At 47.4% G+C, this 15044-nt stretch overlaps 1 protein-coding gene across 1 annotated transcript; it reads right to left on the bottom strand.

Moving 5' to 3' along the window:
• Positions 1-1537: 1537 nt before the first annotated feature.
• On the bottom strand, positions 1538-13946 carry RAB19 (RAB19, member RAS oncogene family). The gene is made up of 4 exons (XM_040259997.1): positions 13769-13946; positions 11201-11413; positions 8870-9053; positions 1538-3176 (listed from the first exon to the last, which is right to left on the bottom strand). The coding sequence occupies exons 2-4, from the start codon at positions 11399-11401 to the stop codon at positions 2908-2910; spliced, it is 654 nt and encodes a 217-aa protein (XP_040115931.1). The 5' UTR covers positions 11402-11413; positions 13769-13946; the 3' UTR covers positions 1538-2907.
• Between the last annotated feature and the right edge of the window lie 1098 nt (positions 13947-15044).

Raw genomic sequence — 15044 nt, 5'->3', positions numbered from 1 at the left:
GAATTGATGCTTTTGAACTGTGGTGTTGGAGAAGACTCTTGAGAGTCCCTTGGACTGCAAGGAGATCCAACCAGTTCATCCTAAAGGAAATCAGTCCTGAGTATTCATTGGAAGGACTGATGCTGAAGCTGGAGCTCCAATACTTTGGCCACCTGATGCGAAGAACTGACTCATTGGAAAAGACCCTGATGCTGGGAAACATTGAAGATGGGAGGAGAAGGGGATGACAGAGGATGAGACAGTTGGATGGCATCACCCACTCAATGAGTTTGAGTAAGCTCCGGGAGTTGGTGATAGACAAGAAAGCCTGGCATGCTGCAGTCCATGGGTTCTCAAAGAGTTGGACATGACTGAGTGACTGAACTGAACTGAAGTTTTCAAAGCAGACCTATGTGTGCCCTCAGCCAGGAAAGCTGCTCCACTTCCCACCCTTCTGTCCCAGCACCGTCATTTCAACAGAGCCCACACTGGCTAATTACAGGTTGCTAGTGTTCAGATGAACTTGTTCTCACATATATAAACCTGTTGGTAGGAGTATTTAAAACCAGATAACCCGCAGAATGCATCATCCTAGAAGCTGAGGAGGTTTTCGAGTGTTGGTCAAGACTGATATACAGATAAATGAAGGAGGATTGGTGTGAACCCTTCACCTCATGGCTCAGCCTCTTTCTTCTCTGTCTACTTTCCCCTGATCCATTCAGTTTTCCTTCTCCTTCTTAATGACTGCCTGTTCACTGTCTCTTCTGAAAATTGCTCAGGGGGTTGGTATAGGTATATTGCTGATCTGCCTTGTGAACTCCTGCTTCACATAACCCTTTCTTTTTAAAATTTATTCTTGGCTGCAATGGGTCTTTGTTGCTGGGTACAGGCTTCCTCTAGTTGTGATGTGCGGGCTTCTCATTGTGGTGGGTTTTCTGGTTGTGGAGCATGGTCGTGTGGCCGCAGTAGTTGTGATGCACAGGTTTAGGTACCCTGAACCATGTGGAATCCTGCCATACCAGAGATCAAACCCGTATCCCCTGCATTGACAGGCAGATTCTTAACCACCAGACTGCCAGGGAAGTCCAGCCCTTTCTTTAGAAGGAGAGTATGTATGTTAAAAAGGTTAATCTGCTTTGATGCATTTGTTCCTTCTGGCTTGCAATAGATTTCCTTCCTGTTTCCAAAAGGTAGGTTGTTTCATTTCCACAATAAATATATATTGATGTGAACTAAGATGTAATTAATTCTCTGTTGGCTCACTCTCACCCTCACCTACCCTCTGTATAGTAGCAGTTCTCAAGATTTAGTGTGGGGAGAATCACCTGGCCAGCTTGGTGAAGTGTGGGTTTCTGAAAAGATTCTGATTCAGTGGGTCAGCTTTGGGTGTCAGGAATCAGAGATAAACATCCCCTGGCCACTCTCAAAGGTGTGGTTGGGGAACCCCACACTTAGAGAAGTGTTGCTCTATTATACAGTCCAATGGCTAGATGGTGTGAGCTGCACATGTCATTTAAGATTTCTAGTTGTCACATTAAAAAAAGTAAAAAGGAACAGCTGAAATGTTAATATATATTTTATTTAACCTAGAAAATCTAAACTATCATTTTAACATATAATTAATATAAAATTTATTAGGACGATGGTTTACATTTTTTTTTTTTTGTACTGTCTTCAAAATCTGGTATATGGGGTCAGAAGTAGGAGAGAGGTTCAAGAGGGAGGGGACATATACCTATGGCCGATTTATGATGATGTATGGCAGAAACCAACACAATATTGTAAAGCAATTATCCTCCAATTAAAAATAAATTAACTAGAAATTTAGAAAAATCTGGTATATATTTTACATTCAGCTCATCTCAAATTCAAATTCACCACATTTTAAGTGTTTAGTCGTCATATGTGGCTAGTAGCTGTTTGTTTAGAGCTAGTCTAAGCCTATGGATAGTGATGATGCTAAGGCTTGAAATGCCTGGGAACCCTCACCTGCATGCTGGGTGAGCCCTCATAGACATTTCCTCTTTTAGAGCTAGTTTTGTGGCTGGACCAGCCCTTGTAGTTCTTATTAGGATTGCAAGACACCCTCAGCAACAACCCTTGGGGAGCTTTGAAAAAACGAGGTTTATGACTTACAGGTTCCACAGGGTACGTGCCTTGCCCCAGCCACAGAGGGAGGTTCGTATTGGTTTGACACATGTCTTTGAGACAATTTAATTTCACTTCAGAACTAATTTTTGATCCCGCAGATAACTGGGTGTTTTAGAAAGAAATCATATGCATCTCCCACATCCTAGGAGTCTGGTCTAATCAGCCCAACTAGGATAAAGTGAAATCCAATTCTCTCTCCATCACATGGCTCCTGACCATTTGGCAAGACAGTATTTATGGTCTTCAGCTCAAAAGCTTTGCTTCCTAAACTAAGACTCGAAGTGTGAATGTCAGGAAGCAAAAGTTAACAACATCTGGTCATCACGGCAGGCTTTTTCTCCATCCTCCTGTGCCCACACTGTTTTAAACCACTCTAGAATGTTCCAAACATCCTCTCGATAGTCCTCTCTTTTTCTTTCCTTCACTGCTCACCTCTCCAAACGAGAGGCAAAGTTCAGTAGAAAATAGCTGGAGGGTTGGGGAGACAGAAAAGGGAAAGATGCACAAAAAGGGAAAAAAAGAGCAAATCTTGTCCTGCCACCCCTGGGCCTTGAGTCCTAGGAAAAAGTCAAGAGAAACAGGGGTGTCCTCTGTTGTCAGAATCAGTGTTCCCTCCTTTGGTGTGAACTGAGGCAAAGGGCGCCCCCCTGACCCCCACCCCAGGCAGGAAGGAGTAGAACCAGGGGCAAGTCCGTTTACTCAGCAGACTCGAGGCCAGCAGCTGCCCTTGGTTTCAGAGGTGGCCTCTGCTGGGTGCGACCCTCCTGGGGAACCTACTCAGCAGGTGCACTGATTCTTCTCTCTCGGAGCTGGGGCCATAAGGACTGGAGTGGACTCCAGCGGGAGGCTGCCCGGGGCGCCGCCCCCATATAAGGGCAGGCTGTGGCGGGCCATCAGCTCCCTGGCCATCAGCACGAAGACCTCGTCGATATTCTTGGACTCCTTGGCAGATGTCTCTAGAACAGCTAGGAGACCGTATTTCTCAGCCAGGATGCAGGCATCCTCAAAGAGAACGTGGCGTTTTTCCCACAGGTCACACTTGTTCCCTGGGAGTGAGAGAGAAGCAGATATTCCAGGGAGTAACTTACTCTGGTTTTTTAAAAGGTGGAATTTAAAAAGAACATTTTAGTTTAGCAGATGCCAAAGAAAGATAGGAGACAGAACATCCACCTAACCTAGGAAAGGAAGAAAGTGAAAGTGAAGTCGCTCAGTCGGGTCCCACTCTTTGTGACCCCATGGACTGCAGCCTACCAGGTTCCTCTGTCCATGGGATTTTCCAGGCAAGAGTACTGAAAGGGGTTGCCATTTCCTTCTCCAGGATCTTCCTGACCCAGGAATCAAAACCCGATCTCCTGCGTTTCAGGCAGGCGCTTTACCCTCTGACCCACCAGGGCTCCTAAACCCTTACACTGAGGGAGTAAGAAGAGTTAAGAAGTTAGAGAAACAGAGCAGATGCGAAGGAGAAAAAGATGAGCAGCGGCGGTCTTCAGGGGGAGAGCAGGGCGTCTTCTGAACGGTGTTCAGGAATTCGCGATGAGGTAGTACGCCGAGGGTTTTAAACGGAGACTGAGGAGCTGGCCTCCCTGTGAACGGCTGGAGCTGAAGGAGCCCGACAGCTAACGCACAACCGTCTCTTTGACTTTTGTACAGTGGTGACGTGGCCTCAAGGGGCTGGGGTAAACTTTTGGGGAGAGAAAGACTCCTTTGTGTGAAGAACCGTGGAGATGGAATGGAAACTGTGGTGGAAGGGCAGGGACAACTCTGTGAGGGAATGACACCTCTGACTATCCCAGATTAAGGCGAGGAGGCCACTGACAGAAAACAGCAGCAAGACCCCTCGTGTCAGCCCTCGGGGTTGGATGCGTCACAAACCGGAACACCGGGGACACTTTCAGATGATCTCTGGGGGCGTTTCTGGCACCAGTTAAGAAGTGAGGGCAGAGACGGTTGTTACAACAGACACACGAGGGAGTAAATGACCAAGAAACAGTTGTGAGATTCCCGGAAATTCCCCCCACATCTTGGCATCTGTTCCCCTCCTCTGCCCCACCTGTTTCTGCAGAGGAGGGAGGAGGGGTGAAGGGCGGGGCCATAGGGGGCGGGGCAGGAGGTGGGGCCTAATGGGGGCGGGGTAGCTAGGGAGCCGAGGGAGGTGCAGAAGGGGACTGGCCCAGGCAGAGTGGCTTTGCAGGGCAGATTCTGAGGTTCTTCTGCTCCAAGATATCCCGGGAAGCCTGCGAATTTAAAGGATCCAGCCCACCTTCTTGGGGAAACCTCCAGTGAGATAGAACTGCTTTGTTCCCCTCGGTGAGATGCATGGGATTCGCACCTAAGCTTCCTTCCCTGGGAGGTGGGGTTTCCTTCCCTGCCTGCTCAGCTCTGTCACTGGGCGGGGCCGGGGTGGGGGGAGCGCCTCGGAGCCTCTCATTCAGCAGGGCAGGACAGTTTCCCTGGGTTGAGGTCTCAGCACTGTGCCAAGTGCTTTGTGTGTTCCTTTGTTTAATCCTTTCAATTCAACCATACCTTTGAGGCAGGTGCTAGCTTTATAGATGAGGAAGTCAAAATTCAGAGAAAGGGATGAACCCAAGTTCAGACAGGCAGGACAGAGAGGGAGATTTGAACCCAAATCTGTTTGACTGCAAAGTTCAGGCACTAGAGTGGATGAGACACTGCTTCAACCAGAGCTTCAGGGGACCCTGGGTGACTGTTAGCCTGACCAACTGCTGGAAAGTGTTTGGAAAGGAACTGACCCCATGGAGGCTCTGTTTCAAACCCTGCCTCACCTGTCAGTAAGTACCTTGACCCAGTTACTTAGCACCATATTCAATCTCCAGAGCCTCGAGTTCCTGAGGATGGTGGTCTCTGCTTCTTCGGATGGTTCTGAGGGTTAAATGAAGGGACTTAGCGGATTCAGAGTGGAGTTTAGTAAATGTCACCTGTCATTACCTCTTCCTATCAACCCTACTGGTTCTCACACCTCAGGAGCAACTATCATGAAAGGTGTCAGAAACCTTGCCCAGTGTCCTCCCTAGTGCTTTGAAGAAGTGGTTATTGAGGAAGAAATCTAGGCCTTTTGGATGGGGGGGAAAGGATCAGTGTTAATTTGTGTAAACACAGAAGAAGTGCCTTTAGAAGTGTCCAGTAGATCAGAAGTCAAATCAAAAAGGTTTCTGGTCCCAAAGGGGACCTTTGGCTGAGAGGTAAAAAGAAGAGACACTCTTCCCCAAAGAGACAAGTGGTCCTCTGTGTGGAGGCCACCTGGCCTCACTAATCTCTCTTTCCTGGTTTCAGGCATGTGGGGAAAGACACCATCTATCTGAAAAAAGGAGGGGACTAAATTTGAGGCATGTTTTCTTTGGCTGGCTGTAGATTAGGGGCTTTTGATCTGACGCAGCAGGAAGGGATGAGCCCTGTTGAGGCTCTTGGAGTGACTTCGATTAAGTTACAAGAAGCAGAATGAGTTACAAAGCAGCATTCTCCTCAAGGCTGTGCATACAACAGGGGCTAGTTGTTGTTGTTCTGTCAGTCAGTGGTGTCAGACTCTCTGTGACCCCGTGGACCACAGCACGCCAGGCTCCCCTGTCCTTCACTATCTCCCAGAGTTTACTCAAACTCACATCCGTTGAGTCGATGATGCCATCCAACCATCTCATCCTCTGTCATCCCCTTCTCCTCCTGCCCTCAATCTTTCCCAGCATCAGGGTCTTTTCAAATGAGTCAGCTCTTCACATCAGGTGGCCAAAGCTAGACTATGACTTAAAGCAGCAAAGACAGGGGAAGAGTGGTTCTAGAATAACAAGTCCTTTCTGGAGTCTGGATGATAATAATAAATGGACTGAGTGTGCCAATAATGTGTCCCATCAGCAGAGGTCCAGGGTGAGCACCTTACCCCGGGTCCCCCTGCCCAGAGGCTGGCCAGCAACCTGGGCCTGGCTTTGATGTGAAAAGAAGGAATGGGACAATGGGGTTTCCTTTCTGAGGAATGTGAGCTAGAGGGTATGAAAAAATGAGGGATTTTGTGGCAGGAGCAGGCTGGGGATGATGCCTGGAGGAATCCAAGAGGGAGGGCTCAGGGTGAGAGAGAGTGGCCAGCCCCCACCACCCCACATGTAAGAAGCAGCTCTGAGAGAGGAGATAGATGCACAATAGTGGAGCAGGCTTCCCAGGTGGCTCAGTGGTAAAGAATCCCCCTGCCAAGACATGGGTTTGATCCCTGGGTCGGGAAGATCCCTTGGAGTAGGAAATGGCAACCCGCTCCAGTATTCTTGCCTGAAGAATTCCATGGACAGAGGAGCCTGATGGCCTGCAGTCCATGGGGTTGCAAAAAGTCGGATGCAACTGAGCACAGAGAGTGGAGGAACCTGGTTCATTGATCCCAGCCTGAGAGGAGGGTCCCCAGCTTCCTGCTTGTGGAGGGTGGCCTGGCTCCACTGTGGCTCCTCCTCTCGGTGAGTTTGGTTACTGACTTTTCCTAGGTCCCAGGGACTTGTACCCTCACCATAAGCCCCTCCTCAATTATTTAAGGAACATTGATGAGCTTGTTCCCTCAAACATACTTCTAGAAGCAAATCCCACTCTTTATGACACATTTACTATGTGCCAGGCACCATCAAGCAATGCCACACTTTTCCTCAGTAAATCTTTAAAACCCCAGTGAATATTGATCAAATGTTATAGATGAGGAAACTAAGGTTCAGAGGGTAACTTAGCATAGAGCTGCTGCTGCTGCTAAGTCACTTCAGTCGTGTCCGACTCTGTGAGACCCCATAGACGGCAGCCCACCAGGCTCTGCTGTCCCTGGGATTCTCCAGGCAAGAACACTGCAGTGGATTGCCATTTCCTTCTCCAAGCACAGAGCTAGGATATGCTTATCAATGGGTAGCTCTTTCTTAGTCCCACAGCAGCTGTCTAGACCTGTGCTCTGCAGACTTTAATTTGCACAAGAATCTCTCTAGGATCGATTCATCCAGTAGATCTGGGGTGAGGCCTGAGATGGGGCATTTCTAACAAACTCCAGAGTGATGCGGATGCTGTGGATTTTTAGGGAAGTGGAAATACACTCTGTGATATCTTCATGATGAATACTTGTCATCATACACTTGTCCAAATCCATAGAAAGCACAACGCCAAGAAGGATTCATAACTTAAACTATGGACTTTAGATGATTGTGATGTGTCCATGTAGAGTCATTCTTTGTAACGAATGTACCACATTGTTAGGGGACGTTGATACGGGAGGGGCTGTGCATGTGTGGGGACTTCCCCGGTAGCTCAGCTGGTAAAGAATCCTCCTGCAATGCAGGAGACCCCTGTTCAATTCCTGGATCGAGAAGATCGCCTGGAGAAGGGATAGGCTACCCATTCATGGGGCTTCCCTGATGGCTCTGAAGGTAAAGAATCTGCCTGCACTGCAGGAGACCTGGGTTCGATCCCTCGGTTGGGAAGATCCCCTGGAGGAGAGCATGGGAATCTTATTCTTACCTGGAGAATCCAGTATTCTTACCTGGAGAATCCCCATGGACAGAGGAGCCTGGTGGACTACAGTCTGTGGGGTCACAAAGAGTCAAGCGTCGGACACGACTGAGTGACTAGCACGTGCATGTGTGGGTACAGGGGATATATGGGAAATCTCTGTATCTTCCTCTCAGTTTTGCTAAGAACTTTAAACTGTTCTGAAAAAAAAAAAAAAGTCTTAATACAACAAACGAAAACCCGGTGATGATGATGTTGCTGGTCTGCAGGCCACACTTTGAGTAGCGAAAACTAAACCAGGTTGCCAAAATGAACCAGCCACCTGGCAGACAGTAGTGTCCTCAGGAGGGGTGATGCGCTGATTGCAAAGCTAATACTGTAGGGAACTGACAGTTTGTTGTGCTCAGTCATGTCTGACTTGTTGCAACCCCATGGACTGTAGCCCACCAGGCTCCCCTGTCCGTGGGATTTCCCAGGCAAGAATACTGGAGTAGGTTGCCATTTCCTACACCAGGGGATCTTCTTGACTTAGGGATCGAACTCACATGTCTTGCATCTCCTGCATTGGTAGGCAGATTCTTCACCACTGCACCACCTGGGAAGTTTCCCATTTGTGAATATACAATGGGACCGCACCTATTTCAAGCTGCGAGTTCACTTAGTGTAGTTGAAGTTGATGTTAATTTTGATGTTAACTCGTTATTAAGATTTGTTTAGGATCTTTGCAGGTGTGAGAAGTCATTCAAGAGTGTTGTCAGTCATAGTCATCTGAGTGGCTCCCTTGGGGATTAAGAGCCATCTGAAGCTGTGAAACTCACACTACAGAGTATTTGCTGTGTAGTCTGCAAATATGTGTGTTGAATCAGCCAGGGTGCACCTTCATCTATATGTCTCGGGTTTTTGCAATGAGAAACTCTAGGGTGGGGTCTTGGAGTCTGTATTCTTTTTTTTTTTTTTTTTTTAGGCCTCGCAGTGCAACATGTGGCATCTAGTTCGTTCCCCACCCAGGGATTCAATGAGTGCGCCCTGCATTGAGAGTGCCATGTCTCAACCACTGGACCACCAAGGAATCTGTATTCTTAACAAATTCACACCACCCCCACTATCATGCTCAAACGAACCTGATCGGAATTTCTGGCCCAGATGTTTTTTGAGGTCCTAGCCTCCACGTGTGCTTTTATGACTTCCTGTTCCACTGTCATTGTAAACCCAGAAAAAGCTGAGCATGGGGCATAAAGGAAAGAGAAATGCCTTGAAATCCACATACCAATCAGCATGATGACCAAGTTCGCTGCTCCGTATTTCTCTATCTCGTGAATCCAGTGAGGAACAGACTCGAACGTGGACCGCCGGGTGAGGTCGTAGGCAATGATGGCCGCGTGGGCACTGCGGTAGTAGCTCTGGGTGATGGTCCGGAAACGTTCCTGGCCGGCGGTGTCCCACACCTGCATCTGCAGAAGGTCGGGCAAGGGGGTCTGCATGAGGAATTCCCATGTCTGATGCTCACCTAAGCTGTTTCCTGGGTCTCACTTCTAGAGATCCAGACTCACGAGCTCTGGGGTGGGGCCCAAGAGTCTGCTTTTTTCAGAGGCTCCCCAGTGTCATCTGGATGTGCTTTCAGGTTGGGAGTCATCACCTAAGGGACCCTCCACCCTGAGAGGTGGATCCAGGGTCCTAGGATGTGGTGTTCTTTGCCTTTCCAGCACACTCATCTCCTTGTCTAGATTTTGGGGTTTATTTTTTGACCCTGGTAAAGGTGAGGGCATTGGCTAAACTGCTCTGATTTTGAAGGACCACTCAGTCGTCCATGTTTAGAAGTGTGCCCATAATTATTGCTTAGTTGTGTACAACTCTGTGACCCCACGGACTGTAGCCCGACAGCTCCTCTGTCTATGGGATTTCCCAGGCAAGAATACTGGAGTGGGTTGCCATTGCCTCCTCTAGAGAATCTTCCTGACTCAAGGATCAAACCCACGTTTCTTGCATCTCCTGCACTGGCAGGCAGATTCTTTACCACTGAGCCAAAAAGGAAGCCCTTGTCTTCATAATACTACCTTCCAAATTAACAACCCAGGCAGTGGCACCAATTTATATCCCCTCCAACAGTGTTTGAGGGTTCTTATTTTTTCTTTTAGCTTTAAAAATTTTTTTAAATGTCATTTATTGATTTATCTTTGGCCGTGTTGGGTCTTCACTGCTGCACGGGTTTCCTCTAGCTGTGACGAGTGGGGGCTGCTATCTCGTTGCTGTGTGCGGGTTTCTCCTTGAGGCGGCTTCTCTTGTTCTGAAGCACGGGCTCTGGGGCATTTGGGCTTCGGTAGCTGTAGCTCCCTGGCTCTAGAGCGCAGGCTCAGTAGTCATGGCACACAGGCTCTGTCGCTCTGGGGGATCCTCCGGGACCGGGCGTCGAACCCATGTCTCCTGCATTGGCAGGCAGATTCTTTTCGCCACCAGGGAAGCCTTGGTACCTGTTTTTTTTTTCATACTGTCACATTATTTATAAAGTTTATTTTTTAAAGAAAGTTTTCAAAGATACACAAAACTAGAGAGAATAAAACATTGAACCCTCACATAACCATATAATTATCAAGATTTTGCCACTCTTGCTTCACGGAGCCCTTGATTTATTTGAAATATTATTTTGAAGAGAATCCCAGACTTTGTGTCATTTCACGCCTACTTACATACTTCCTTAATAAATGGACATTGTCTTTCATAACCATAACAACCATTATCACTGCTAATAAACTTTTCAATAACTCCTTAGTATGATCTAATATTCAGACCATATTAAATTTTCCTAACTGGTTCCAAAATATCTTTCTACTATTGTGTTTAATAAGGATCCCAAGCAAAACCCATTTATTACATCATCACCAACACTTTTTGATCCTTTTTAATCAAATGGGTAAAACGTATCTCACTGTTAATTTCATTGCTTTAATTATAAGTGACAGTGGGTACCTTTACTTCTTTGCATAAATGTATGAGCCAGTTTGCATAAAAATTATGAAGTAGTAGTTTTGTCAAATCTGTGAATTGCCTACTTATTGTGTTTGGTTGTTGGTCTTTTCGTTGATATTTATCAGAGTTCTGCTGCGTGGCATGCAGGATCCTAGTTCCATGACCAGGGGCTGAGCCCATGCCCCTACAGTGGAAGCATGGAGTCCTAACCACTGGACTGCCAGGGAATTCCCTTATCAGAGCTCTTTTCATGTCAAAAATTAGCCTTCTGTGAGTTCCATATTTGCAAATGTTTCTTTCCAGTCTGTCATTCAGCTTTTGACTTTGTTTATGGTATTTTTGAGTGTGTAGAAATTTGACCTTTATATGATTATACAGAAGAGTATAAATTTGACCTTTAGATATAAGAGTTAGATGGAGCAATATTTTCCTTTATGGCTTGTGGGTTCTTGTCTTAATTTTAAGCCTGATTTTCCCCTTCCTCAGTGAGAAAAATAAATACTCCCATGTGTTTCTTTTCCTGGTATTTTTATGATTTCATATTTTATATTTACATCTTTTATTCCTCAGGCCTGTGTTTCTGGGTTAGGGTCTGTGGGTGAAACAGGCGCTCCCACCCTTGTGCCCCTCTGACCTTCACTTTCTTGCCGTCAATCTCCAGGGCACGCACAGTGAAGTCCACCCCAATCGTGTTCTGCTGTGCCTCCGTGTAGACCCCAGACTTGAAATGCTGCACAACACACGTCTTGCCCACGTTGGAATCCCCGATGAGGATAATCTTGAACAAATAGTCAAAGTTCTCATCCGCTGCCCTGGCTGAGCTGGAGAATTGCATGGCTCTTGCCACCTAGGATGAAAGAAGAAAAGAAAGAATTCAGCCTATCTTTAGTGAACAGCTACTGGTGGCCCAGGAACTATTCTTGGCACTCAGGATTCAGGACAGCACAAGACAGAGGAAGGTCACTGCTTTCCTAGCACGGACATCCTTGTGGGAGGAGAAGAACATTAATTACTGGTCAGGTAAGAGGGAGCTGCCCCCACAAACCCCACCTGTCCTAGGTGAGTTGGTACTACTTTAGGAGTGACCTTGGAATGAAGGGGTTCTACGGTCTGGGCCCTCTCTCAGATGGTAGCATTGACTGGGTCTTCCCTGGTGGTTCAGTGGTTAAGACTCCGCGCTTTCAGTGCTTCCACTGCAGGGGGCGAGGGTTTGACCCCTAGTCTGGGAACTAAGATCCCACACACCCTGTGGCCTGGCTCAGCAGGTGTGTTTTACTTGCCACTTATCAGGTGGATTGACTGGTTCCTAAAGGAAATCGACTCAATATTCATTGGAAAGACCGATGCTGAAGCTGAAGCTCCAATACTTTGGCCACCTGATGTGAAGAGCCGACTCACTGGAAAAAACTCTGATGCTGGGAAAGATTGAGGGCAGGAGGAGAAGGGGGCAACAGAGGATGAGGTGGCTGGATGGCATCATTGACTCGATGGACATGAGTTTGAGCAAACTCTGGGAGATAGTGAAGGACACTGCAGACCCATGCTGCAGTCCACAGGGTCGCAAAGAGTTGGGCAGGACTGAGCAACTGAACAACATCAGTTGTGGAAGGCGGGCTCAGCCTGTCTCCATGTCACACGGGAGGAACAAACACCAAGGACGCTTAACAGAGAAGTCAGTTTCAGAAAGGCTTTTCTTGTCTGGGAAATTATGATTTTGAGAATACCCAAAATGAAAACTGTGGGGAATTCCCTGGCAGTCCAGTGGTCAGGACTTTGCACTTTCACTGCCCAGGCCTTGGGTTCCATGCTTGTGCTGGGAACCAGAATCCCACAAGCTGTGCAGTGTAGCCAAACAAAACAAAAGGAACAAACAAACGAAAAACCCGATGGTTCGAGTGTTTGTGCTGTATTCTGCCACAGGCTGGAAAAAAAGTTTCTTATGACAGTGTCTCCCTAACTGACTATCAGAATTACCTGGGAAGGTAATCAAATAATTAAATATACAGGGACCTCCCTGTGGCTCAATGGTAAAGAATCTGCCTGCCAATGCAGGAGACACAGGTTTGATCCCTGGTCCTGGAGGATCCCACATACCTCGAGCAACTAAGCTCATGTGCCGTGACTACTAAAGCCCCTATGTCTGGAGCCTGTGCTCTGCAACAAGAGAAGCCACCGCAGAGAAAACCCTGAGCACCGCAACTAGAGAATAGCCCCTGCTTACTGCAACTAAAGAAGGCCTGCATGCAGTAACGAAGATCCAGCACAGCCAAAAATAAATAGTAAAATAATTAAAGTATATATATATATATATTCCGGAGCCCATCTCAGATCTGCTAAATAGATGTAAAAACATACACAGACTCCCAGGTGATTTTGATAAGCAGCCAGGTTTGGGAAGCATCAGCCAGCACAGTCAACCACCTGAAACTTTATTCTTGTCCTCAGCATCTCTGCTTAAACATCCATCTATACTTCAACATCTCAGATCACAAGGAGCTCACTACCTCCTGACAAAAATCAATTTTGTGTGCACAGCTCTTACGTAGGGTTGAAATCTATGTCCTTGAGGTTTCTAACCGTGGACCCTCATGCTACGCCAGGATTCTTACTCCACACGACAGCCCAGCAGACATTTGGAGCAGCGAGCAGGTCCCCTTGAAGCAGACATCCCAGACCCTTTGACTGTTCTTCAGTTGTGTTGCGTCTCCTCATCAAATGTCTCATAAAAATACATGAAAACTTATCCTGTTTGATAACTAAATTTGATGTGCTGCAAATTGTCCCTGTCTATGACACCCTTCTTCATTTCTCCGAGTTTTATTTTCTGGTCTTCTCAAAAGTCATAGAACATGACAAGTCTGTATCATCACACAAATTAAAATCTATACTTAAAAACTCTAAGCTTTAAATGAATGAAGGAGATTCCCTGAAGCTACTGTGGCCGCATGATCCAGCAAAAAAGAGAAACAGCCAAACCACGTTTCCCCCCTCTGGCTTTTCAAATAAAGAAAGCCATTCTACTTCCGGTGTCTAATCACTGCCATGTGAGCTGAAATCTTACTTCTCCCCCGACCCCGGCCGCCTCCCCCAGTAAGTCCTCAGGCTTTCTGCAAAAGCCCCCTTCACACGCCCTGCAAGGAGAAAAGAGCCATGTCCACCCGCCGCAAAACCCTCCATCCTGCAATCTCCACCTGTTGCTCACCAGTTGCTCACGCCTGCCAGCAGGTGCTTGCTCTTTCTCCTGGTTTTCCTTTTGGCCCTCCGTGCCCCTTCTTCCTCCTGCCTCGAGGTGTGGTGGGAACTGTAGTTCTGTCCCCAGGTGTCAGGTTTAGTGGCTCGAGAAACCGAAAGGAAAGTGTAAACCTTCCCTCCGTCTCCCCCTCCCCCGCCACCCGGAGGAGCTGCCACTGGGTACAAAGCGCGAGGTGAGGTCCTGGCCACACCCGCCACGCTAAGTCAACTTTCCTCTGAGCGTGGAGCATCCCATGTCATCCATCACAGCCCGAACGAAAAGGACTAGCCAGCTGTATCAGCCAACACCTACTGAGCCGCCCTGTTCCTTTTTTCTGCTCGCCTTCTCTTGGGCGGCCCCAATCCCCATTTTTTCCTGGTGTCCCCTGTTTGCCTGGGGTGGGGCTGGCTAGTTGAAGGACAACAAGTTAAAGGGGACTACAGACCTGGGTTTTGAGTCATTTAATTGTTTTGTGGGCTTGAATAACCTTTGCTGAGGGGTCACTGAGTGAAAGGAGGTGATCCAAAGAGAAGATTGAAAAACTAAATTGGGAAGATCCCCTGGAAAAGGAAATGGCAGCCCACTTCAGTATTCTGGCTTGGAAAATCCCATGGACAGAGGAGCCAGGCAGGCTACAGTCCATAGGTCGCAAGAGTTGGACACAACTTAGCGCTATCTTTTCTTTCTTTCAAAGCTGAAAAAAATGTTTCCTTCCCCCCTCAAAATCTACCCCAAAACAAAGGTTAATTTCTAGGAAGACCTGGCATCCGTCAGTCCCTGATGGTGGCCATGGAGGCACCAAGCTGAGTTGAATTTTCCTTTTTGACTCTCCCCCAACAGAGTCTGGAAGAGTCTCCGCTTCTCCCAGCCTGGGGACTAGCTCAGCTCCACTGCATAGAATGTGCCGAGTAGGCAGTTAAGCCGCAAGCACCACATGCAAAACAGAACATCTGGATTGATAAAATACGAAACTGGCGTAGTGTTTTCAAACTGTGGGCTGAGACTCATTATGAGTCACGAAGTCAATTTCAGTGGGTCGTAACCAGCATTTTTACCGAAGAGATGAAGAAAACAATTCAGAATGCATTCCTGTTTTCCTGAACTGTTTGTGTCAGTTGTGAACAGGGAGGTGTGTGCTGGGGGTGATGTAAGATGTACTTCTTACTGCGTGTAGAGGCCTGGCACTGAAATAGAGGACAGTTTATTCATTACACAGCAACATTTCTTTAGAGAAACTGTAAATGAT

This window comes from Oryx dammah, unplaced genomic scaffold (genome assembly GCF_014754425.2).
Source record: "Oryx dammah isolate SB20612 unplaced genomic scaffold, SCBI_Odam_1.1 HiC_scaffold_18, whole genome shotgun sequence".
Classification (NCBI taxonomy): Eukaryota; Metazoa; Chordata; class Mammalia; order Artiodactyla; family Bovidae; genus Oryx; species Oryx dammah.
This window is presented reverse-complemented; position numbering and strand designations above follow the sequence as displayed.